The 26,017-nt window shown below is 45.2% G+C and overlaps 1 protein-coding gene across 2 annotated transcripts in view; it reads left to right on the top strand.

The window, feature by feature from the left end:
• LOC135395458 (homeobox protein BarH-like 1) overlaps window positions 1-23,889 on the top strand; it is an 84,029-nt gene extending 60,140 nt beyond the window's left edge. Inside the window, exons 4-6 of one of the 2 annotated variants that reach the window (XM_064626656.1) lie at window positions 2,439-2,579; window positions 11,250-11,512; window positions 23,266-23,889. In XM_064626656.1, the coding sequence (XP_064482726.1) occupies window positions 2,439-2,579; window positions 11,250-11,512; window positions 23,266-23,514 (653 nt within the window). In that variant the 3' untranslated portion in view covers window positions 23,515-23,889. The remainder of the gene's footprint in view (window positions 1-2,438; window positions 2,580-11,249; window positions 11,513-23,265) is intronic. The other variant, XM_064626657.1, reaches the window with a different exon arrangement.
• Window positions 23,890-26,017: the final 2,128 nt, after the last annotated feature.

Here is a 26,017-nt window from a genome sequence, read left to right on the forward strand (position 1 = left end):
GTACAAGATATAGACAAATTTCAAACAGCAGCATTATACAAAGGTACAACTTCAACATACATCTCGATATGGATAAAGGTATAGGAATTACTATTGAAACTGAATGCGCCTTAGCCCTTCACGACTTTGAACTTTCAAAAACTTCACCGAGCGACAACAACAACAACAACAATAGATGCTGACTATGAGATGGGATGTTTCACCGCGGCGATGCGAGTGACACATTGTACTTCATCATGTGTTTAGCCGAAGCTGCATTCGGAGCTGCATCATGACAGAACATGATTCATGCGTTTTCCTTTGGTTCTGATATATTTTGTTTGGTTGTCTGTTGGTAACGATACCGCATTCGAACGAACTCGTGCAAGTCTATATAGCAGAGTGCTAGCATTGGGTCTGCCAGTATTAGTACAGAGGTAAGCTGGCTCGCAACAGCGGCAAGAAAGTACACAATAATTCCGAAAGAGAAAGCCGTACATTATACGTGAAGTGCTCATGACTGAGCAAATGAAAGAGCATGTTTAAATTTACGTGTTCCCTTCGTGTCCATAGGGGGGAGTCCCGCATCGATCTCAACAACTTGAAATCCTATAGACCTTCATCCATCCAGCAAGTCCCTCTCTCTACAGGGTGTCCCAGAAAACGTGTCATTGAATTATAATAAAAAAACTACACCACCTAGAGTCATGCGGTCAATGGCATTTGTTCTTACTGGGTTTTGCCACCTCCTCGTGTGAATGTCGTGTAACGTAAATTTAATTATGTAAATTTTTGCGAGCTTAAGTCGGAAATTTGCCTAGTAAAGGTCACTTTTTTACCCCACCAATGTGAAGAGCGTGTCCAATTTAGTCAAATTAATGATAATTGACAGGGATATTCAGAAGCTATCCCATCGGAAAAAATAGCCGAACATCATGCTCTACGGAGGCCGCACAGAATAGCGCACGATGAATTTTTCAGCGCAATCTTTGTCAGTCCGACGAAAGGAGGTTGGAAACCCAGCCCTCCCCAACATCGCAGAAAGAGATAAAACAGGCACGGCTTATCACGTCCGACTTTCGCTGGGATAATGCTTTCCCTCTCCCAATTTTAGGAACTGTTACTTTTTCTACTATCACTCTGTGGGCTGGCTTCGGAACCTCCTTTCGTCGCAGTGCGAGCGATTGCGCTCAAAAAGTCATCACGCGCTATGGTCCGGTGCTCCGAAAAGCATGATATTCGGCTATTTTTTCCGATGGGATAGCTCGTGAGTATCACTGTGAATGATCATGAATTTGAGTGAATTCCGCACGCTCTTCATATTGGTGGGGTAAAAAAGTGACCTTTACTTGGCAAATTTCCCTGTTCAGTTCGCAAATATTTACATAATCAAACTTGGAGTACATGACATTCACATTTGGAGGTGACAAAAACCTAATAAGAACAAATGCTGTTGACCGCATGATTCTAGGTGGCGTAGTTTTTTTATTATAATTCAATGGCACGTTTTCTGGGACACCCTGTATAGTAGACATGTGGTTTCCTCGCAGTGACCGCGTACAAACAAGGAAAGTTAATGGTGACGATACTGTACATCGATAAAGTACATTTTTTAACAGCCTAGTCAAAAGCTGGTATTTTCAGGCATAGAAGTATAGGTCTGTTAAAAGTTATAGTAACGGATCTTGAACGTCATAATATACAAAGCCGCCTTTTCTGTAAAGAGTTTATTTGATGCAATGCTCATTAATGTAACGTTAATTAAATTCGGCATTACAGCGGATATATTCAATACGAGTTCCCGGTATAAGGAAACATGTGTAATCTGCATACTATATAGACAGGAAGAATTTCTGAGTCCACTGGGAAGGTCGTTAATACATAGAAAAAACAAAATTGGGTCCAAAAACTGAAACCTGTGGAACTGCTACCGTTATGCATCGCGAGCGCAGTTGTTCGCTCCCTCGCGGGAACGCGGGCGAAACTCGTATTTTGAATGCACTTTTATTAAATACCGGAATAACAGCGGGAGAATATTCGTCCATGGGAATTCATATTACCACGATTTGGTAGTAGATATTTCCAAAATCACTAACGTGTCCGCGAGAAATGCGTTGAATTTTCGTTTGCATTTGGGTTTCAAATTTTGCGCGCATTTCTTTTTTCTTTTTTGCTTAAGCGAAGCTTTCTGTTTTGAATTCCCAGGCTTAGCATCGTTTATCTTTCGTTCTAACTGCAATGCGTGCTTATTTCAAATTTCATACGATACATGGTTTCTCATCATCCCACGTACTGGAAGTTGAGGACCCAACTCGAGCACACGAATGAAGCACATTTTCCTGTGAAGTACAGGTTTTTGTATTGCATTGACACTCATAGAAATGGTAATGTACTCGTGATAATAGCTGACGTGGCTCATTTTCGCGTTATCATCCACTGCATGTGATTGTCTTTCTCAGAGCCAATGAGCAGAGAGCCCAGCTGGCAGTTTCTCTGCGATAAAGGAAAAGGGGCTCATATCAGTGGGCAGACAGTGGATTTCATTGTGGCACCCTTCCATTCTTATCACGGGGCCCAATTGCAGCGACATCTGGTTCCAAGTAAGCAAAGCCCGTTCTCTAACCGCACATCATATAATGAGAGCGTGTGTAGGAGTCCTCGGTCTGCTTCGTCAACACTATTCATTCCCGCTTTCGAAAGAATAGGACTTGAATGGGAAGTAGAGTTATCACGCGTTCCACGACACAGTAGGCATATGCATTCATCTTCTGTCTCCTGTTTGGAGCAGACATCGAATATATTAGACGTTGTCTCTACACTACAAAAACGGAACTTCACCGCATAGGACGCTGTGCGCCAGCCATTATCACGGATGGTGGGGTTATCGCTTCTTACCGGAAGAGAGGGAAGGGGCGTACGCCTTTTTTGGCAATTTGGATGTATGATAATTGACAGGTGGTAGTGGTGGTGACGAGACTGGCTTGCTGTTGTTGATCTCACTTATGTGGGCAGCGTCACGACTGTAGTCAGGATAAGATGAGATGATGCGATAACATACGAGGGGCGTTCAAGTAAAACCGGAACTTTTCATTTTTCGCAAAAATAAAATGAACTTCGAGGTGAGAAATTAGTTTTATTTTTGTCGTCACCTCGGTTGTCGGCCATCTTGTCCAACACATGTCTTCTGTTTTGCACAAATTTTGGACTACCACTTGGCGAAGGCGGAGGCCTGTCGCGTGTGAAAATGACGAAAAAGAAGTAGCGCGAGCCATTTGTACACTCAGGAGACAGAAAGTCCCGGTTTGACTTGAACACACCTCGTATGTTGGAATGATGATAATTGATACTGGGGGGGGGGGGGGGGTAGTTTATACAAAAAAAGCGTACTCCCCATCTTTCATCGAATCAGAAGTATAACCCTATCGTTCGTGGCTATGGTTGACGCACACCGATCAGTGCGGTAAAGTTATGTTTTTAGACTGTCTATACGGCACGTGAAGTAATTGCTTCATAAATTTTCCCGAAATTTTGATTCCTCTGTAGTCGTTACTAACATTACATTGCACTCCATGACCCATCAGCACAGGACCAGAGCACTTCACCTGACCTGAACTTTGATTGTCTTAACTTTTGTTTCTAGCAGATGTAGCAATCACGCACTTGCACCCAGCATTTTCTGAATGTGTACCTGTTAGCTTGGCTAGTTGCCACCTTCTGAGTTCTTATTTTTTGTCCCCGTGTACTTGACTTACCAGGAGCCATGCTGATGACTGTCTAAAGGGTCGGACTATGCAGCGTTACAGGCGCGCATACTTGAATGCAACCCGTGTCTGCCTTTTCTGATATGTGTACCTCCGATGGTACCTCCTGATTGGGTGCTACAATGCTTCAGATGACGTAACAATAGATAGAGGTATCTGGGTGCCGGTGCGTCTACTCGCCCGTAACCGAAAAAAGTGCGTTTTTGTATTAACGCTGCACACGTTATGAAGGAGAAGTATTGAACAATAAATTGTAAATAGAATTACGAAGCGTAGAAGAACAATATCACACCTATTACACCTGTAACTAAATACATTCTGATAGGAGTTCTTACCTCCTTTACGTTTGCCGTGTATTACACTCTTAGAAATGAACTTCACCGCATAGCACGCTCTTTGCCAACCATAATCTCGAATGATATCGTTATCTGCCACATTTCTTCCGCACATGCCGCCGTGGCGGAATATTTATTTATTTTGGATACTGTTGGTCCACATGTGGACCGTTACAGGTGGCTAGACTGCAAAACAGGTTCTAAAGTTGCAACAAAATTACACATATCACCTTGGTTCACAATGGCGGCCGGAAGGCTGTTCCATTCACGTATTGTTTTTGGATAAAACGGGTATTTAAAGTCATCCGTACGAGCTAGGATGTCCTTTAAATGTCGATTATGCTTGTGTCTAGAAATGTGACAATCCAGGATCAAACGCGAAGAAGGCGGGGTTCTCGTCATCAACTGAAACAAATATTTCAGGCGCTGTAGCTTGAAACATTCTTCCACTGGTAGCAAATTAGCCTTGCGACATAAACCTGATGCAGATGTTGTTGTGCGATAATCTGCAAAAATAAATCTGGCAGCTTTCTTCTGAACCTTTTTCTAAGTTATTTTTATGTATGGCAAAATGGGGATCCCAAACTGGACAGGTATATTGCATTAATGGGAAGACTAGCGATTTATACGCTTTTAACCTCACATCGTAAGATGAGTATCGTATAGCAGACGTTTGAGTTGGAACAACCTTCCCAGAGCTCTTTGGACTACAGTCTCTACGTGTTTAGTCCATGAAAGATTTGATTGAAAGTATACACCAAGATACTTGTAGTAATTGACTACGTTTAAGGAGACATCACCTATAGAATAATTATGCGGAAGAACAATACGTTTTCTTGTTACATGCATAAGCACAGTTTTCTTTGTATTCACTTTTAGTTGGAATTTATTACGCCACTGAACTATATTTTCCAAGGCTCTCGAAAGTACTACCTGGTCGTCTATGCAAGAAATACGTTTATAAAGCACTGTGTCGTCTGCATACAGACGCATTGTAACGCCCAGATTGGGAATGTCGTTAATATACAAGCAGAACAACAAAGAACCTAAAACGGAGCCCTGGGCCACGCCTGATATTACATCCAGAATATGTGACCTAGTGGAGGCTATTTGAACGTATACCGAAGATAAGATTCTATCCATCCGACTAGCTTTGTATTATTTAAAATTGTTTTTAACTTGGTGATGAGTTTGTTATGTGGAATTGAATTCAACGCTTTAGCAAAATCAATAAAGATGACGTCGACGTGGTAACCAATGTCCAATGCCTCAGCAAGATCAAAATTAAGCTGTGTTACAGTTGAGAACCAGCGCCGAAAACCATGTTGCCGAGAGCTGAGTAAATTGTTATCCTCTACATATTTCATAATGTGCTTGAACAAAATATGTTCCATAAGCTTACAGGCAGTACAAGTTAATGAAATAGGACGATAGTTAGAAGGAAGCTGAGGATCACCTGTCTTATGTATAGGAATCACTTTACTCATTTTCCAATCCGTTGGCACGAGGACAGTCTCAAAATACTTTTGAAAAATTACTTGTAGATACCGGGCGCACCAAGTTGCATAACGACGCAGGAATTCGTTTGGAACATTATCGGGGCCACAGTTTTTCTTTGTGTTTATTTCTAATAATAAGTTTAAAACGCCTTCTGTAGAAAATAGAGTGTTCGTGATTGGAGGAACTGGTGTGGTGTGTATTGGGTAGCTCTCCAAACCTTCTGAAGTAAATACACTCTGAACATAACGAGCTATAAACCGATCGACGCGGGATGGGATGTTTCAACCGTAGTCTCCTGGCGACCTCTAACATTAAAAGGAACATTATCATAACGTAAAAAAAAGAAGAAAAGAAAGGTGTCCGTGAAATGTATTTGAATGCTACTCTTTCCCTCCAGTGTTCACGAACGGCAGCGAATATTCACTCACTACACTCTTAGAAATGAACTTCACCACATAGCACGCTCCCAGCCAACCTTCATCCCGAATGACAACGTTCTCGCCCCTGATTTGTTGAAAACGGGAGGCGGAGCCTATTCTGTGCCGTGCATAATACAACAAAAAAGGCGTACGCCTCCCGTTTTCGACAAATCAGGGGCGAGAACATTGTCATTCGGGATGAGGGTTGGCTAGGAGCGTGCTATGTGGTGAAGTTCATTTTTAAGAGTGTACGTCCAGAAGAAAATAAGCGAGTGCAGCTTCTAATACCCTAGTCAGATGACAAACCTGAGGCTGTTAGCGGAACGGCGGTTACTTCACCTGTAATCGCACCATCATCTCGAATGATATCGTTATCTGCCCTGATTTCTTGAAAACGGGAGGCGTACGCCTTTTTTGCGACACTTATGCTGTTCATAACTGCCACAAAAAAGGTCTACGCCTCCCGTTTGCAACAAACCAGGGCAGATAACGATATCATTCAAGATGATGGTTGGCTAGGAGCCTGCTATGCGGTGAAGTTCATTTTTAAGAGTGTAGGATAAGGTGGGGCAAGATGAGACAGAAATTTGCAATTGAATGTAGAATTTTTATTTTTCATGCTTAAAAAAACTATATCCGTAGGCACATTCTCAGGGGTCTAGAGCTTCTGAACTTTAAATGCAGAAGGGACGTTGCCGGTCAAAAATAAACACAGTACAAGAAATTTAAAAATGCAGATTGTCTCATCTTGCCCCAACCCTCGGGGCATGATGAGACATCGCGTGGGGCAAGATAAGACACGCCGCGTGATAATGAACTATACAAATTAGTTCTTGCCATCCAAGCAGACAAAGTAAAGCCCGTGGGCTCCTACACAACCACCTTCAGCCCACAGCCCACATGATGTGCAATAAAACCACACAGAACCCAGTGCTATTTCGCTTCACCGTACTTTGCGAACAAGGCACAGCCAGTCTGATGTGCCGCTGGTGCGTGCGCTTCTGCTAAGCAGGAAATATCCTAGGAAACAGGAAAATTTGCTGGAAAATCTTAGGTAATATGCAAAAGAGAAATCACTGAGGAACAAGCATAAAGCCACCTAATAGTTGACATATCCGTTTCTAAATTACATTAAATTGCATTAAATTTAAATTACATTCAATTGCCGTGTGTTGTCCCGTGCATGTCATCGGTTGCATGAATTTTTCTGCTCAACACCGGATTTTTTTTTGTTTGCAGATATCTAGATTAATGAATAGAGAAATATATTGTGGACTTACATTGACAAGATAAGCCTGCGAAATGCTGCTTAAGAGATGACCAGAAAAATGACTACAGAAAATCACGCCTTTTTGGCGGGTCTATACATTCGAGGCAGAAAAAACAGATTTTTTTTCTCTTCAACGCATAAATCAATCTGCACGATTCACACGTGCAATAAAGCGCATATGCAGAGCCACTTACGACTAAAGTTTCAAGCACATGGAGGCTGGAGCAAGCACGCGTCTCTGAGACAGTCGGCATCGAGAAAAAAATGTCGCGTCTTGCCCCGTGTCTCACCTTGCCCCGCCTTATCCTGCACGTTTTTTGTGACAATTATGCAGTTCATAATTGCCACCAAAAAAGGCGTAGGCCCCCTGTTTTCACAAATCAGAGCAGAGAGCGATGTCATTCGAAATGAGGGTTGGACTACAGGTGAGGTAACTGCCGTTCCGCTAAGGGCCTTAGGTTTGCCGTCTAACTAGGGCATAAATGTTTTTGTAAAATGCATAAATGTTTTTGTATAAATGTAAAAGGGTTTCTAAGAATGTACGCAAGACGAGGGTCAATACAATATAGCTAAAATTTATATACAACATTCTGATGATAGTCCCCGTGCGCTCGGGCGAAATGCGTTTCTCTTTCTTTTTTTATATAGAGGGAGGTATACATTGCACAGATCGAGACGTTATCCGTCAAAAAGAACTCGTTACGAGTTAAGTTACCGTGTGAAAAATGTAACTAAGTTAATAACGAAGTTGTTCAGCCCGAAATGTAACTCGCAGTTACCGAGTTACTTAAAAAAAAGAACGAGTTACTTCCAAGTTACTTCGAAAACGAAATAGCACTACACAGGTGCGGCGCGCGTGAGCAGTGGAGTTAGGCCTTGAGTTGCCTGCGAAGGAGTGACACACGCTTAGATCGTTTTTCGTGTATGTCCAACAAGTCGAACGCTTTGCATCTTACTTCCTGTTGGTTCACAATGGTTGAGCTTCATTTCAATGGCAGCGGTTCTTACTTCCTGAATAGAATATTGTCATTGATTGAATACCACTTTTTATGGCATAAAATGTCATGAAAGAACCGGAAATATGTGGACGTGAGTGAAAAGCGGATTAAAAGTAACTTGGGCCTTAGCTTAAGTTACTTTGGCAAAGTTACCTGAAAAAGAAACGAGATCCTGTGAAAGCACGGCGCAAAAGTACCAAATTAAGCTACAAGTTACCAAAAAAAAAGGAAGTTAGTTACAGTAACGAGTTACCTCGAACTCTGATAAATTGAACCCTATTTCTTTTTCTACATTTTTGGACCTGCAAGTTTGTAGCAATAAATTCATTACACTAGCACAACAGACATCTACACAGAGGCATAACTACTATGGTAACTCAGGTAACGCCTTAGTTGTACCGTTTTGGGTAGTGAAAATAGAGGACGGACATCACGTAGAACCTGATGTCCTTCTGAAGCTGCGAGCCCGAACGTTGCAACATTCCTACCAGGGGCGGATCCAGAGCCTCACATCGAGGGGGGGGGGGGGGGGGTGTTCGTTGTGTAAGCGCCTAGTGGGTGACGGGGGACAGGGAAATCCGATGAATAAACTGACGTTTTGGGGGGGGCGATCGCCCCCCCCCCTCCTCGATCCTCCACTGATGCCTACACACTGCGGATGAGGTCTGAAGTAAGCCGAAACAGCAATCAAGTGCTGGAATTACAACAGGGGAGCTATAATGTCATAATTGGCGTGCATACATACAGTTTCCGCTTCCTTTTTCCCATATTTATTTATTTTGACATACTGTTGATCCTGTCAAAGGGATACAGGAGAGTTTCAACAAAAAAGAAACATCTGGCAAGAAAGTACTGCGAGACTGCCATTTTAAAAACCAGCATAATTCTCACGAACTATTTGAGCCGGAAGCGGGTTCCATAAAGATATAGCATCTGGAAAAAATGAGCTCTTGAAAACATTTATTCTAGCTCTGTACCGCTGGACTACTTCATGGTTTATACGTGTCGACCGCGGGCACACTTTAATAATGTATTTATCAGTGTTTATGTTTAACTGATTATTGTAAAAAATAAAGAACAGTTTCAGTTTATGTATTTTACTCCGATGTGCGAGTGAATCTAAATTTAGTTCACGCAGCATACGTGTGACCGAAGAAGTCCTTCTAAACCTGGACAATATGAATCGCGCTGCTGGTCTCTGTATTTCCTCTATTTTTTCTGATAGCATACCTGAATAGGGGTCCTAGACTAACGATTTATATGCCGTTAATGTAATTTCTTTTGATGCTCCATAGCAGAATTTCCTCCTTAGCATCCAAAGCCGTCGAGTAGCTTTCGCGCATATATTATTGTCATGGATATCCCATTTTAAATCGTTCCTAATAATAACACCTAAGTACATAAAGGAATCAACATTTTTCAATGCTTTACCCTGAACGCTTTAGTTCCAAGAGATATCAAATTCTATATATGCATATACAGTGTATCCGCGCGATCTATGAATATAACTTCATAAAACTGGAAAATTTAGAGATTTAGGGAAGTAAAACGTATGAAAACAGGGAAGACAAATAAATAAACTATTTTGAAACACGATAAATATCTGTATACTCCACGTCAATTGGGTAACCTTGTAGCCGCACCAGCAACCTGCCTGGCATTATTCTTGTCACTTGTCAACTTTGGCTGATGAACTCCTTAATTGTTAAAGAAGTTCAGCGCAATGACGATGCACGTTCCCTTCGGTGCAATGATGCCGTCGCCGCTTTTAGAAAAATTATCGAACCAACAAGGTGAGAGCTAGGAAACGGCCCCAGAGAAATGTCGGATCTGGAGGATCGAAATGCGGCAGGTTGCCATATTTCTGTCTTTCATGTTCCTTAGCACCTTGAGGCTTGTGTTGTGTTTGTCAGTACCAGTGTTCCAGCCTCAGAATAGTTCATTTCCATTATAATAGTTCATCACACTTGGAGGTAACTTTTATCGTTCAAGAAGTGCGCTTTCTCCTTGCCCCTAAATGCGGGGGAGAAGAAGAGAAGAGCCTCCGCCGGAGGCTGGAATGGAAACGTCAGTTTTGATGCGGGAGTGCTGATTTAGTTCTGTGATCAAGACACCTAGCTGCTTTTGGAAAATATTTGATCGTGATGATTGGTATTTTGATCACGCACTAGCGACCTAGGCCATATTGGAAATTCTCTTTATGTGCCCTATTGAAATATAGTTTTGGCAAACTTGTGTTCCATAAGGTTTCTGGTTGTCACTTCTGCGGTGCGACCACTAAAAAGAAGAAAAGCAAGAAAATGTGAACATTGTATGGGGTCATTAACGAGGTGAAATTCACCATTGTTCCTGGGACATGGTTTGTGGAGGTGCCGGAAGGATTTGATATGTCTTTGAACTTCGTAATGCGATTTAGTTGTGGACACCTTCGTAATGGATTTAGTTGTGGACTATTTGATGGCACCCCGAGTTGCAAATAGCATGATCGCGACAGGTGAACAGAGACCTAATGTAAATACCTGCACAACATACATTTAATAAGGACAAAAACTGCTTCAGTGGCTCAATGGTAAACAAGCTAGTCCAGTCCTTTGATCGCAACGTCATGCAACGACACAGGAGACGCAAGAGACACAACCTGTTTTGTGGCTTTGTACAAATCACAAAGGTGTCACCTTAGCTATTGGTATGTTCTACGTTGGTCGTCCGGAGTGTCTTTGCAGTACCTCCCATATCATCTATGGGAGCGTCTCTGCACTATAGCTTCGATATCACGATAGAATCGGTTGAGTTTGGCTCAATCGATGTCGAATGGATTCATAAAAAAGCATTCCCCATTCTTATTAAAAGCACATGTCAAATCAGCATTCCCTGTATCCCTTGATTCGTTTATCCAGGGTGGTGCCGTTTTGTAAGCGACGACGGTAAGACTCGAAAGTCGCCTTTGTCACGATGTGTGATCGTCTAATAAGACCATGTGTCTTCAGCCCTAGGTCCAGGACTTCATGGAGACCATAGCATGTCCCTTGGGCCACGAGGAGGACCTCATGGGGGTCTGGGTTTCCCTGTACCAGCCACATTCCCTTGGGCAGCTACAGCAAGAGGCAAGCCCCGTCGAGGAATGATGCGTCGGGCGGTATTCTCGGATGCTCAACGGCAGGGCCTCGAAAAGCGCTTCCAGATACAGAAGTACATCAGCAAGCCCGATCGAAAGAAGCTCGCCGAGAAGCTCGGACTCAAGGACTCACAGGTACAGTGGTACATAGATTATTGTTAGAGCTTGTTCAAGGTTTTCTGAATATCTAAATATCACAGTATTCTTCATGAGCCACTCCATGCGCAGCAGTGTTCAGCTATATAGCCTGGGGGCTTAATCACTTGCACGCGTTAGGAGCTAACGAGAGGCGGGGCACTCGTCGAGAAGGGCACGTGATAAAACACGTGCACGGCGCTCTTCGCGCGATACGTGAAGGGCGTGGGATACGTCACGCGTAATGTTTCACGTGCCCATCATTTTGAATTTCCCGCCGCTCGTTAGCTCATAACGACAGTAACGACGATGAAGCGATTAAGCCCCCTGGCTCGCCAAGTCCGTTCGGTAAATTCCCTACGGCATGCTCAGAACTATAGTTTCCGCGCAGGTTGTAGTGTATAGTTCATAACGGTGACTTTCTTCACGATAAAAACAATATTTGAGAAAGAAGAAGATTTGGCGAATGTGTATTGTGATCAAGGTATCAATCTTGTGTCAATGACGGGATCTCCTGCCAAAATCAATATGTGCGCGGCATTCCATTTCAACAATACTCCATAATACTGCTTCGAAAGCATGAAGCGCAATTGCAATGGAGGATTGACAAGTAATCCAGATACAGTCGCGGTGGTATACGGTCTGACAGCGCAAAATGTTAGGGCGAAGTTCGCAGATTTACAGAAGTTCCAGATAGCTGCAGCTGTCGTTGTGGATAGTCTAGTTCTACAGCTCTACAGTTCTATAGAGCTGTCAGGTTCCCATGTACGGATATAGAACCTAAGTGCTTCTCTAGCTATACATTAATCAGTGTAAATCCTACGGTTCGATTTTAAAATTGTTAACGTAATAAATAAAGTATATGTAATAAAGCTGGCATCTGATGGGACACACTAAATTAAGTTGAGCCATGTATGGGCGCATACTCATGATGCGTGCTGGCCAGTTACACGAGATTCTACGTAAATAGGCTATAAGTCTAGAAACATGGAGAGTTGGCACTCTTCGTTGCTACTGGTGGCAGTGTAGCCGAGAGCTACGTGAACTGCTCGCTCCCTGGATGGAATATCACGTAAGCGCATTCCCCAAATTAAGTTTTCAGGACAACAATGGAGTACAGGGCTATCCTAATTGATTGTTGGTTTGTATGACCGAAATAACATCCAAGGGGCCATCCGTCCCAAATTCCTACGGAGTGGAAAAACCAGTGGAAATGTCCAGGGCATCAGAGGCGCGACAGGTAGAAAGCAGGAACGCGTTCTGGCGATTCCCATGCAGAGACGAAGGGGTCTACACCAAAACACGCCCCGGGGTTCACGATACCAACTACACCATATCTAAGAGACGAAGGGGCACGGGTGTTGAGGGACTATACAAAGTGGTCTATACTGGAAAAATGTGATTGGAAAATTTCGATACGTCACCAAATCACTTGTTCGCTATACATTCCCAGTCGTACATACGCAGAGACAACGACCATAAAAGCTTGATTAATGAGTTCAACACTACAAAAAAGACCCCTTAAAACACACACACGCACAAATAGAGATACGATGATGAGATGAGGCTGATGCCGGCCAGCAGGCTGAGCGCTGCCCCAGTGCCACTTGTACGTGATGAGAGATGATGATGGATAGGATAAGGGGTCCGGTAATCAAAGCAGGGCGGAGAGGGCTGTTGATGACAAGAAGTCCCAAATGTGACCCTTAAAACAGAACCTCTCTCTGTACTCTTAAAAATGAGTTTCACCACATAGTACGCTCCTAGCCAACCATCATCCCGAATGACAACGTTCTCGCTTCTGATTTCTTGAAAATGGGAAGCGGAGCTTATTGTGTGCCATTATGCACGTGCATAATGATTACAAAATATGCTCCGCCTCCCGTTTTCAATAAATCAGAAGCGAGAACGTTGTCATTCGGGATGATGGTTCGCTAGGAGCGTGCTATGTGGTGAAAGTGTGAAACTCATTTTTAAGAGTGTTTGCACTTGCTTCTCTATTGCCGAGCGGTCTCTTAAAACAGAATTTCACTGCATAAAACGCTCCTTTAGCCAACCATCATCCCGAATGGTATCGTTCTCTCCCGTGATCTGTCGAAAACGTTTTGGGACACTTATGCAGTTATGTTAATTATAACAAAAGGCCCCGCACTTTCCACAAATCCGGAATGATAATGGCGTCATTAGCTGCTTTTACATGAATGCGACGAAAACGTATATCGTATATACTTATCGCAACAAATCCTCTCCGACACGGCCACATCAACCAATCCACCGGTCGGGATAGGTGCGAAGAGGTGCGATAACGCTTCTGTCGCATCCATATAACCGCGGCTATTCTGCGCAATGAATGACCTTCAGCGTGTTATGCGGTGAAGCAGCACTTGCAAAACCGAAAAGAAAGAAGAAGAAAAAAGGAGACAAATTAAGAGACACCCGCCGTGAATAATAGCGGGGTGAAAGTTCAAAGACATTGCGCCGATGGCTTTACATTTTCATCACGATAGTTCTAGAGGGGGGGGGGGGGGGGAGAGAGAGAGACGAACAAAAAAAAAAAAAAAAAAACAAGAGCTTCTGATAGCCACTATAAATAAGGAAGCGAGCGGCGAATAAAATGTATAGACATCGCCGTGATATGTTGCCCTTCAAAAAACGGGACAGCGTGGACTACGCAGGTTATAACGACGTAAATATGAAGCAAAAGGTGTATGTATTACACAGGAGGGGTTGGCCCGAGTCAGGTCACATAAATTCATGGTGTTCGTCGTCCAACCGTGGGGCGCACAGTTCCGCCTCCGCCATAATTCACCCTTATCGCGTCGAAAGTCGCCCATGGTCTGCGATCGGGTCAGCGCACAAAGGCCCATAAATAGCGGCGCCCCGCCCAGAAACAATTTCCTGCTATGATGACGCGTATTTAATTTCTTCCCTTTTATTGTTGAGAAGTCGCTGAGAAATCGCTACGGGATATGTGGTCCTGCTAAACGACAGGTGGCGACTGATACGATGAAGAAGAACAAGGAGAGAAAAGAAAGAAGAAAAAACCGTCGGCGAAGACATTTGACGAGAATGGCCGATCTAGTGATTCTGATGATTAAGCGGTTACGTTCAATTTCGCCAACAACACCACAGGGTATGATGCCAGTTCTTATTGGGAACAGAATACAGAAGGTGGTCAATACCCTACATTCTAAAAGCAGAACTTCACCACATAGCACGATGAATGCCAACCATTGCGCAGAATGATTGTGGAAAGCGCGGTGCGTACGCCTTTTTGGGACCATCACCATAACTGCATAAGTGTCCTAAAAAGGCTTACGTCTCCCTTTTTTTAGCAAATAGGGGGCACCACGGTGTCATTTGGGATGGTGGTTTGCTAAAGGCGTTATATATGGTGAAGTTCTGTGGGGGGTTTCCTCACACGCTTTCAGACATAGTTCCCTTAGAAGCCGTCCGGGGACGCACATCCCCCAGGGCGTCAATCGTGACGTTGCCCGCCTCTGTGAGGCCGACAACAGCAAGCCCTTTCACCATCACCACCACCACCACCACCACCACCACCATCTGTTTTCAGAGTGTACAGTCCAAAAACAGAGCTTCACTGCATAGCACGCTCATAGCCAACCATCATCCTCTCTCCTCTGATTCGTTGAAAACGGGAGGCGCACGTCTTGGCGTGACAGTTATGTAGCTATGTTAAGTTTGACTCAAAGTCGTACGCCCTGCACTTTCCACAAATCAGCAGTGACAACCTTTTTGCGCAGTGGTAGGCCTTCAGCGCGTGCAATGAACTTCACCACATAGCACGCTCCTAGCGAACCATCACACCGAATGAGAACGTTCTCTTCCTTGATTTGGTGAAAACGGGGGGCGTACGCCATTTTTGTGGAATTATGAACCGCATAATTGCCACAAAAATGGCGTACGCCTCCGTACGGTTTATAGAGTGTGGTGCGGTGAAGTTTCTAGTACTCGTAATGCCGTATGGTATCATTCCCTTCAATCCTAAGTGGGATAGTTTCTTGAAAATGGGAAACGCGCGCTTTTTGTGATTGGCTAAATTTCGACTATGAATACACCTTGAGACCACGCGACGCCTTAAGTCCCGGTATATCATATTCGCCAGCATTGAAATTTCGTACACGTAGCGACACTTTCTAACGTTACCCGTGCATTCTTATCTTGTTTCCTGTCGCTTGTCTTTGGGACGCAGGGGATAGGGGCGCACTGCATCATGTTCGCTTATTTGCTGCCGGGATAACAAGTTGCGGTGAAACTTCAGTCGTTTTTAAAAGAGTCATCACCCAAACCGTTAAGAAGCGCGTGAAACAAATCTCTCCCTCTCTCCACCAGCACCCAATTGCATATGCATGTAGCTCTTGTAATGCCTTTATAGCCGAGCGATTTATAGCCGAGGGCGTACGCTAAGGGTCGTAAATTTGCGTGCCTTGCTTCTACTACGCGTCCGCCCCTGGACGTCTCAATTTTCCCTCGGCGACCCTCCTAACGCCCCCTCGTAAATTTCGGCCGCGGACACAGGTCAGACCACGCCTACCCCGGATGCCCACATCACGAAACAGGAAAGTAAGCATGCACTTGGAAATCCTTCGCATTTGGCAGCAACCGGTGAGAGAAAGTCAACACAGTCCGCCCATGAGGTCCTACTAAAGCGCTTTAGAAATCTCACGTTCCCTTTCGTTTTCTTCGAGGTCTTCTTGGCTCTCTTTTGTGCGTCGATAGTGTAAGGAACATTAGCAAGGCGGAAGCAAGGAACTCTTCTTTTCCTGGAAACATCTTCATCGTAATAATAACTCGTGGCCTCACGTCGCCAGACAACTATACGATGTTGGAAAACCGAGAGGCACGGACAAAAAAGGGGACAACACACGCACCTCAGATTGTGTCCCTGAGGATCTGGGTACCGACGATAATACCAGGAACAACCAGACATCACGAACAACGACATCATCGCGTGATAAACAGGAATATCAATAAAAATGCTACAAATGATCGCAACAACAATATCGATAACAGCCTCATAACGCCACAATGAACACCCGTATACGAGAAGAGGGAAAGATTGTTGGTATTCTTCGCACCTAAAGCTACGACAGGTCGCTTTTCCAAATTTCATGCACGTCTTTGTTAGCAACGCCCCATGATACACTCACTCGCTTACTCCCCACTGGATACTTGTCCCACTCGATTTTAGGTCCCACAGTTTTCAGTGCACGTTCTAAGCACACTTGTCTGCAATCATCAAACTTCTTCTGATGTCAACAAAAACAGGACAACTAAAATGTGCCAAGAGTTTCATGGCTCTTCGTTTAACGAGACAACGCTGTTTATGCAAATAAGCGGGGCCAATGGTTTGCCTCTGCTCTTCAACCACATCTTTCGATTTCACTCACGTGCGTCGAAAGCAATGTGAACCCAACTCTTTTATTGAACTCTTATTATAAGAACTACACCTTAAAAACTCTACTTTTTTATATCGACAAGCTACAGCCTATACATTGGTGAAACCGGCCAACAAATGACACCGGACACAGAACCGACACGTCCAACAAACTCCCCAAAGCAGTCGCCGAACACTTTAACGTTCCTGGTCACAACTTTGACAACATTAAACTGTATATTCTAGAAACCGGGTTCAGATCCACACGTGACAGACGAGATAGGGAGTCTTATCTCATATACAAGTTCAACGCTATTCACCCGTACGGTATCAACAAATCACAAGGCACCCTAGAAACACTTCACAAATAAAATATGCTCAGACCTTTCCCTTCTATTCCTTCTATCATCGGTTATGTTCTGCATGGCCACTGCTTTTTGCTTTCTTTATTGCATGCTACAACTTTGTATTACGAATATATATCTTTAAAAAAAATGCTTTGCTCGCGCTGGCATTTTCCCCACGTAACCACTAACCTCCTTATCTTTCGAAATGCTTGCCATTTCTTGCCTGTTGTCCCGTTCCGTCCCCGTGTACGTGAACCTCCCATTTCTGTAACCGGTCTGGAGCCTAGATCACTTCGTTCACATAATCCCCTCCACACTCTAACGAAGCGGCCATCTCACTCCGGCCGTAAGCCCGTACGGACCCTTTCTTCCCTCCGGGCTGTTGACCCACAATTCGCATGAACCTTTAACACGTCACACCTAACCCTTTAAATACCATGCCAATGATGAGGACGGTGCCCAGAAGAAGAACAGTCTCTGTTCGAAATATCGGCGGCTCCTTTCCTGAGGCAACTCCCTTCGTACAGCCTATAAGGGCATCTCTATGTCCGCTGACTTGCAACAATTACTTCAAATTCCTGTACTATATCGTTCTTCCCGGTTTTTATTTATTATTTTTTTAGAGTAGGAACACCATGGTCCACGAACTTCTACAATTTCATCCTAACGATAAGCTTGACAAGCGACTGTTTGGAAATTAATTGTGCAGAAACAGTTCAGGGCCCATTAAAGCTACACACCGTAAGACCCAAGACCCCCAGTCCACAACACACGCACAATCTTTTGTTTTCTTTGTTCTAAGACACTACCAACGCGCAAATTCCATATTGACTTGCGGGACCGTTTGCGTATCCACGCATACAAACCGACAATGAAACATCTCGATGACTTCTTTCATACGGACGGTCACCATTGAAGTGCGCCCTAAACGCCTCAAAGTGACTCCAGCTGTCACCAAGTGCTATTCGCATTCCGAAGAACGATCGAAAGAAAGAAAGAAAAAACGGTCAGTGAAAACAGGCGGAGGTGACAACGAAAGAGAGGTGAATCGCGGGTGACCGCCAATGTTTTTGACAGAAGGACAACCTGTAGCGACGAACAAGACTCTTGACCGCAACTGTGCGGGGAGGGAGTCTCCCTCTCAAAAGCGATGTATAAGAGACAATCAAGCGGGGGAAACAATATCCGGCTGGGAACGCGCCGTGCCAAAAAAGCTGCATAGATAATATTCATGCTAGTCCTAAATTGTGTGAGTTTCCCAGGGATATTGAAAGAACTTACGATGACACACGCTTTTGAGACAGTGTGCTGTTATCTACACATCACATGTACATCCAGGGACGGCCGATAATGGGTGCCGTAGTAAACGTTGCTCGTATAATCCCGTTCAACGTAAGAGCGGCACTGGAAGTGAACCTTTTTCTTTGCATATTTAGCTACCAGAAAACATGTTCGTAACGTTTGACGCATATTTCCTGTTCAGGTCACGTTTCTAAAGTTATTTTCATGGTTAATTGTAACGAGAATTACCGTTGATATAGGTTGAACAAGACTGCAGACACCTCTGTAAGTGTCTGCAAAGATCCTAGCGCGTGTTAAAGAACTAACTCTACGGTGGGTAAGATAATAACCGTGTGCCGCTGCGTCACGAATTATCGTTATCATTATAATCAGCTTCCTCCATGTGGGAAGGTCGGAGTTCGGCAAGCACACACCGCATACAAACGTTCGCGAACCGCTCTACCTGTTTAAAGCTACTAAACTCATTGCGGTGACCACTTTTTTGATTGTACCGGGATCAAAGGATGCATTCGCGGTAGCCCCGTGCGTTTGTCGTGACTTTTCTTCAGAGAGCCCTGGCCGTCCATGAATAAAAGATGGCGTCGTCGTGTTCGTCAAGCGCGCATTCTTTCTCGTCGATTCGGCTGCATTTCATATCCCAGCGAGCAACCTGCGAAGGAGTGCGCAATATTGGCCACTTCATAGCGCGCGCTCCGCGATCAAGTCGACGCTGCTGCTTTCCGCAATGCGGGCTCACAGTGAATTATTCATGCAGTGGAGCCCGGGCTGAGATGTCGACGATGCTGCTGCTCTTGACTCTCTCGAACGAGAGGCACTCCGTCGCGCATATTGCTTTGCACTATGCTTATACATGTGTGTCGAGGGAGCAGCTGTAACAGGGAGCATAAATGAAACTCTGCAGTTTAGCGTCTCAATGCTGGCATCATGTACCTGATGTAGCAGATCGCTTTCCTTAAATTGGAAGTTATCGTTGCATGACACACAGGCAGCTCTCTGTATTGAAAGAGGGGGGAAAGCCTGTACTCGTCGACGACGATATGCGCGTCTTAGGTGTACAGAAAATAACGTACAGTTTCTCATATCGTGAGTAATGTCCAGAGTACATGGAGCTGTTCATTAATCCGCAAATTGTTGTACCACCATAATAGTGTCTTGAACCTGAACGTTCCGGTTTGGGAAATATGGTTTTGAATATAGTTCTGGATCGTGGCTCTGCATCTGAGCAAAAAATGCGCGCTCTATATGCCATAGGGTTCAAACTTTCATAGGGACTTTCACGACGAACTGGAGAAATTAACTGTGTAATTCGTTCCGTATATGCATTTCGTTGTTGTTCACTTGCCTTATCAAAGATATATGACAGCACGGTTGTCAGATAGGATCATATAACTGATGTTCTGCTATTGAGACTGTGGGGGTGGATAGACTGATGTTCTCCACAGCAAATGACGACCACTACATGTACAATAACTGCTACTGTACGATAAAAAAACCGATAACAAAATCCCGGAGAGATTTGAGAAAATGACGTTGGTGTTGACACAGCCGGATTCGACATGGAAATGATGGAATTGAGCAGCAGGGCGAAGAGTTTCCTTCAGTCCGGCTGATCACATTGCTGGAGTCCTGCCAAACAGTCATTAGGTCAATAGACTTTAACAGGCTTTAAGCTACTCGCTTTCAGTTCGTCGGAGACCAGTTTGCTGTGCAGTGCGGAATAAACTTGGTTTGTTTATTTGCTCTCCCTGTGACTCAGTTTCTTTGCATTTCCTGGACTGCATTCGATGTATTATCCGACCATATTTTACTCTAGCGAAGTATCTTTAGTCCACATATTTGCAAAGCAGTACCATTCGTTAATGCTCCGTATATATCTGCACAGAGAAGTGCAATATCTGGCTCACTAGGGAATGAGCGTCCAGTGACCCCTCGGCAGGTTGTCGCGAGTTATCGTGTTGCTGCGTGGCGGCGGCTCACCGTGAGCTACCTGCGTCCTGCCGTACATTACGGGATCAAAGCGGCAGGAAACCACATGTGCACCGAATGTAAGATGATGGAATGGAATAATAATTTAAAAAAAAGCAGAGGACGTTCTCTATACATGCCTAACTTCCCTCTGGTCACCGCAGAGACAAATCCTGCCTGCTTTCCCGAACCTAGACGAAACAGAGTTATACCATTAATATAATTAATCAGGAAGCTCGCCTTCAGCGGGCCTGTTCCTGACATCCAAATCTGAGGGAACCTGTCACATCGGCATGAATCCCATCCAGCATGGTATGATGCCGGTGTCCAGCAGCTCCGCAACAGATTATAGAAAACGGGACTGATGGAGGCGAAGAGCTAGTAATATGTCGACGCATTAATCGGCAAAGATGACGAATATGTCGAAAAGGAGATAGATTTGTTTATATACGAGGGAAGTACGAGACGATCCTGCGTCAGCTGCGTGATCCGACGTGGGCGTCGGATTCCCGGGCTGTTGACCCTGCGTCTACTGTGCGATTCCTCCACGTCGTGTGTCGTGCAAGCGGCGGGCGCCGAGGCGCGAAACACGAGCCCCCAAATGGGTGTGCTGCGCCAGCTGACGGTGCGATCCCGCCCGGACGGTTCTCGCGATGCGCCATTTTCATGCAATATGGACACCCCGCTACACCCTTGCCAGCGTTAAATGAAAAATCATAGCGGTCCCCGGCTGAATACCAACGAAGCCTGCCACAGCTGTGGCCAATCGCCGTTGCTTTCTTCAGACCCCTTTTTGCCGTCTGCATGTGGAGGGGAGTACTCAATGGGATGCTGTTCGCCGTATATGCTGCAGATATATACATACATACGTATGGCGGGCGATGAGAAAGAAAATTGTCATTCGCATGTGCCTGTTGTGTGGATCGCTCTCCACACGATGGTTGCCGTGTAAGTTGTAGGTATATTCTCACCCGTCTGGCTGGTATATGCCATTCGTGGTTTCGTCGTTCGCGTATCAACGCGTATAGGAACACTTGAAATGTGCGGCAAGCTATAGGTCAGGGAAAGAAAAATTAATATTCTTAATGGAAACACTGCGCAGCTCTTTGGTGGGCGGTTCAGAAAGCTCGATACACTTTTAGGGAAGACACAGGACAAAACTAATTTTATTTTTATGTTCAATTCTATCGGCATCGTTGCAAGCGGAACCCCCCAACAACGTACGGTCCACAACGGCTTTGCACGAACGCTAACTTCGTTTCCTCCTACAAATGTTCATGGCGATGCCCTGACCTATTTGCTAGTATATGCTACAAAGACAGAGCTACACCTTATAGCACGGACGTAGCCAACTATCATTTCGAATGATATCGTTCTCCCTCTTGTTTTGTTGAAAGCGAGAGGTATGCGCCCTTTTGGGACACTATGCATTCGTGGTAACTGGCACAGAAAGGACTGCACCGCTCTCTTAAAAAAAAATAACGAGCGATAATGGTATGATTCTGTGCTGTGGTTGGCCTTTAGCTATGGCGATAATTCGCGACTTTACGTCGCGAGCCGACTATGGCCTTTAGCGCTATTTCTACGCAACCAGGTAATAATAAACAATTGCGCAGTCGTTGCTCATATTGACGTATTAACGGGCAAATGTTTCGTCGGGGCTTGGGAGGAGAATTTCGCTGGCCGGCAATTAAGCGAGCGCGGGCTGCCGCTGACAAATTCCATTTATCCGCTGCCGGGTCCCTTTCTATTTGCGAGCAGCGAACGACGACGACACAGCAGAATTATTTCCTCGGCTCCCTTAATTAGTGCTCGTTGCGGAGGCACCGCCTCGAGGCCTCACAGTCAGTTTACACATAAAGGCGCCATTTAAACAGGCTCCTCGCAGCCTCTTATTGGTAACTCTGGCCCATATGGATCAGGCACTTGTGCACACACTGCGCTGGTGGTTATAGTTGTGTTGATAGTAAAACTAATGGGAAGCGGGTTTAAACTTTCGTCCCTAGTTCGGATGAAGCCAGCACGGTCGCCATGGACACTCGCGAAGAAAAGTAAACGTTCTCTCGTATAGTATCTCCTATACGATCGTTCAACTTCGTATTGCGGTGCTTGTACTCGATTACGACATTATTACTACGAAGTTGGTGCTAATGGGCAGGTTGGGAGTAATTAACAGCTGACACAGAATGCACATGATTACCAAAGACCCAAGAGCACAAAACATTAATGGACACGCCTCCCACGTTCATTTTGCTGTCAATTTGTTATTGGAAATGTATTAGAAACATTAGAAAAATAAACATTTGTTTTGTTTTAGAAATGCCATTCTGGGATCGCTTGAGTTGTTCTTGAAATGTCATAAAGTCTCAGGACCCATACCCTTAATGGCGGTGTCTTGCCGAGGTCCCTAATGAAGACCTGCTTGACGTCTCCTCTCTCTCCTTCGCTGCGTGAGCGCACAAAGTCGCGGTTCATCTAATCGCAGCGGACGATTTCAAACGGAGCAAGCCCATAGCTACGAACGGCTGCCTGTGCTGCTCATGGCGGCTTGCTTAAAAGGTTATACGGCCGCTGGGCGCATGGCTGTGATTGGCGATCTCTTAATGACTGCGTCACCTTGAGGCCTTCTTTAGTTTGGAGTAGTTTAGTATAGAGAGGGGAGGGGGTGATGTAGGGGGAAGGTGCGGTTTGCTTGCTCTGATAGTTTAGTATAGAGTAGTAACGTTCTTTCCTTTCCACAGGTGAAGATCTGGTTCCAGAACCGCCGCATGAAGTGGCGCAACTCTAAGGAGCGGGAGCTCCTGTCAAGCGGCGGTTCCCGCGAGCAGACGCTGCCTACCAAGACTAACCCCAATCCGGACCTCAGTGACGTTGGTATGGGCAGTGGGCCCCCACGGCCTATCCACCACCCCGGAAGGCAGCAAGAAGACGACGAGGACCACCTTGACGACAGCGATGTGGATGTCGAAGCCGAGGTCAAGGTGCTCTGAGAACGTTTCGTGTGCCCACTCGCTTTCGGGGCTGTTTCTTCTGTGCCTACCTACTGTTCCTAGTCGGACTGTGTGCCACGGACGTGTGTGAACTGATGGCCTCTTGGTGTGCAAAGAACTTGAAGCTTTTCTGGCAAAGACACGTGGTTGGCATCTGCGCAGTGCGCGTCACCTCGAAACTGGCTCCGCTCTCGTGGCATGAACTGGCAAATAACCTGGTTCTTCTTGGGCGATTTCATTTGTTCTAAAGGAATGTAGTATTGTATGTGTCTGTTGAACGCACGTTCTTGCCGGGATGGCCAAAAGGCATTGAATCGTTTGTTTAATTGCGCGATGCTATGTAAGAAAGAAATGAAGTTTATCATCCACAGTGTACTTTGCGATCAGTTATCTCAGTAATGAGAAGGAGGACAGTACAGTTCAAGTCCCTGTTGCACCTCGTAGCACTATCCCGATTGTTTCTCGGAAACAAAATTTCCCCGCGCCGTCTGGTAGTCTGGTTTCTTTCGCAGTTCCCCACCTATAACTCAAGTTGTTCCGCAAAGCTGTGACGTTCAGCCACTCTTCCACGGACAGTGTCATCGCCCAACTACAACGAGGACACAAATTTAGGAGCCTCAGAGTGTCCATAGAGTGCCGAGATACTAAAATCCGTTGTCCTATAGTATCTACCATTGGCGCAAGGTTACGGAACTGCGAGAATTATCTTGGGCCTGTACAAGTGTAATTAACTCAACTAGCATTCCTTTATTCTGAGTGTATTACAGTACACGAGTTTTGCAGCCACTTCTATTCTTCTGCGGTCTGCACGCAGTGTACACCATACAGGAAGGCAGAGTGCATTTGTGGCGCGTTGTTATGGCTCATCCATCGGATCATCAGCATGGACAAACAGATGCGCCGGAAAGGACGTTTCCCTCGAAGCGTCGCTGTACATATGTAGTTGGGCAATAAAAGTGCCACAGTATAACCGTGTCCTGCATTCGTCACTTGTTCTTCGGCATCGGCCAATTGCTAGCACCGCGAATCAAGTGTGGTTGAGCGCGAGCAGACGTGAGCTGCTGGAGTGAGGACAGCGAGAACGAGTGGATGACATGGATGTTATCGTGTGTCCTGGACACGCTTCAGGAAGAACTGTCCAGACATATCTCTGGAGAGATGACCGGCAACGGGTTTCGGTCCTGTCGGGGGTAATGGTCGGGTACCGGTCAGAACTTGCAGATAATGTTAATATCGAGGAGACCAATTGTGTGCTAATTGCGGTCATGGAGAATTGCAGAGCCATTCATTGAGATACGTTTTTTCTATAAAATACAATAAAATTCAATTCAATACACATGCATTGTGAGGTCCTAAAAACAGTAATAATTTATACTTATTTACACACAAAGGCTTGGTGTCACTGGTGGACCTGCCAGCGGGGGAAAACAACTTCGAGCTATGAAGAGCTTTCGGGAACCGGTTGAACTCGCCTGGTACGATCAGTTGGGAGAGGAGGGTACCACGCGCGTGCATTTTACCTCTTAGGGATTATCCTTCACGCGCGGCGATTCTCCCGACCGCTTCGAGGCCATGATCGGTTCGCTTCCAGCACGGTCCCTCAAATTGAGATACCGTGCTTCCAGTCTGTCTCCTTCGAGGTCTCCCGAACGAAGCTAAAACATGGCCGGCGACGGCGCGATGGACTCCATCTACTCGGCAGCAGTCAAGTATTCCGCGGATGGCGTAATGGTTCCTCACAAAGTTCCGTTCATCAAAAGCCTCGAGGGAATATCAGAATCTCTGGCTCATCATCATTTAGACTACAGGTCAAAAACTCGCCGTAGAAAATATCCGAGAAGTCTGTTGCCGCCATTTTGATTGACATTCCAAGTGCGGATGCTCCGGTGATTTAGAACTGTTCATACGTTCTATCTCGTAAATTGTACGATGTCGCATCGGTCGAGCATACATATGGGAATACGTTTGTTATCGTTCTGTGAAAGATGATGATGACGGTGATGATTTGGTTTCTAATGGCGCGAAAGCAACGTAGGCTCTGTGAGAGAATGCTTACTGGGTCTCGGAAGAATCTCTTTCTTCTATTGTTGACGAAAGATGGCGCCACGTGTATCGCAGTGGTGTTACACTCCGGTTCCATAAAACTCTTTCTGATGAGGTTCGGATCGGTTCATTGCCCCCCTACAACGCACCCACCGACACACTGATCGAACGTATGGACCGCGTCGGTTGCGAAAACTGTCTAATTTATGTTGCATTGATCTGTAAATAGTTCGTCGGTCCTAGTGTGGCTAATATAAAATAACAGGTCCTAGTGTGGCCATGAACGGTGAATATGACAGCTAATCCCCGCAAGCGTAAGAGGATCCGGATTAGCGTCGGTGGCTCCCGGGGCTCAGCGGCCCCTGCGTCCGACATCGTCTTATATGGCTCTCTCGCGGTCTAAGTCCACGAAAGTGAATACCCCTATACAGTTCCTACTTCCTGACTTCTTTTCTCTGTT

This window comes from Ornithodoros turicata, chromosome 5 (assembly GCF_037126465.1).
Source record: "Ornithodoros turicata isolate Travis chromosome 5, ASM3712646v1, whole genome shotgun sequence".
NCBI classification, from domain to species: domain Eukaryota; kingdom Metazoa; phylum Arthropoda; class Arachnida; order Ixodida; family Argasidae; genus Ornithodoros; species Ornithodoros turicata.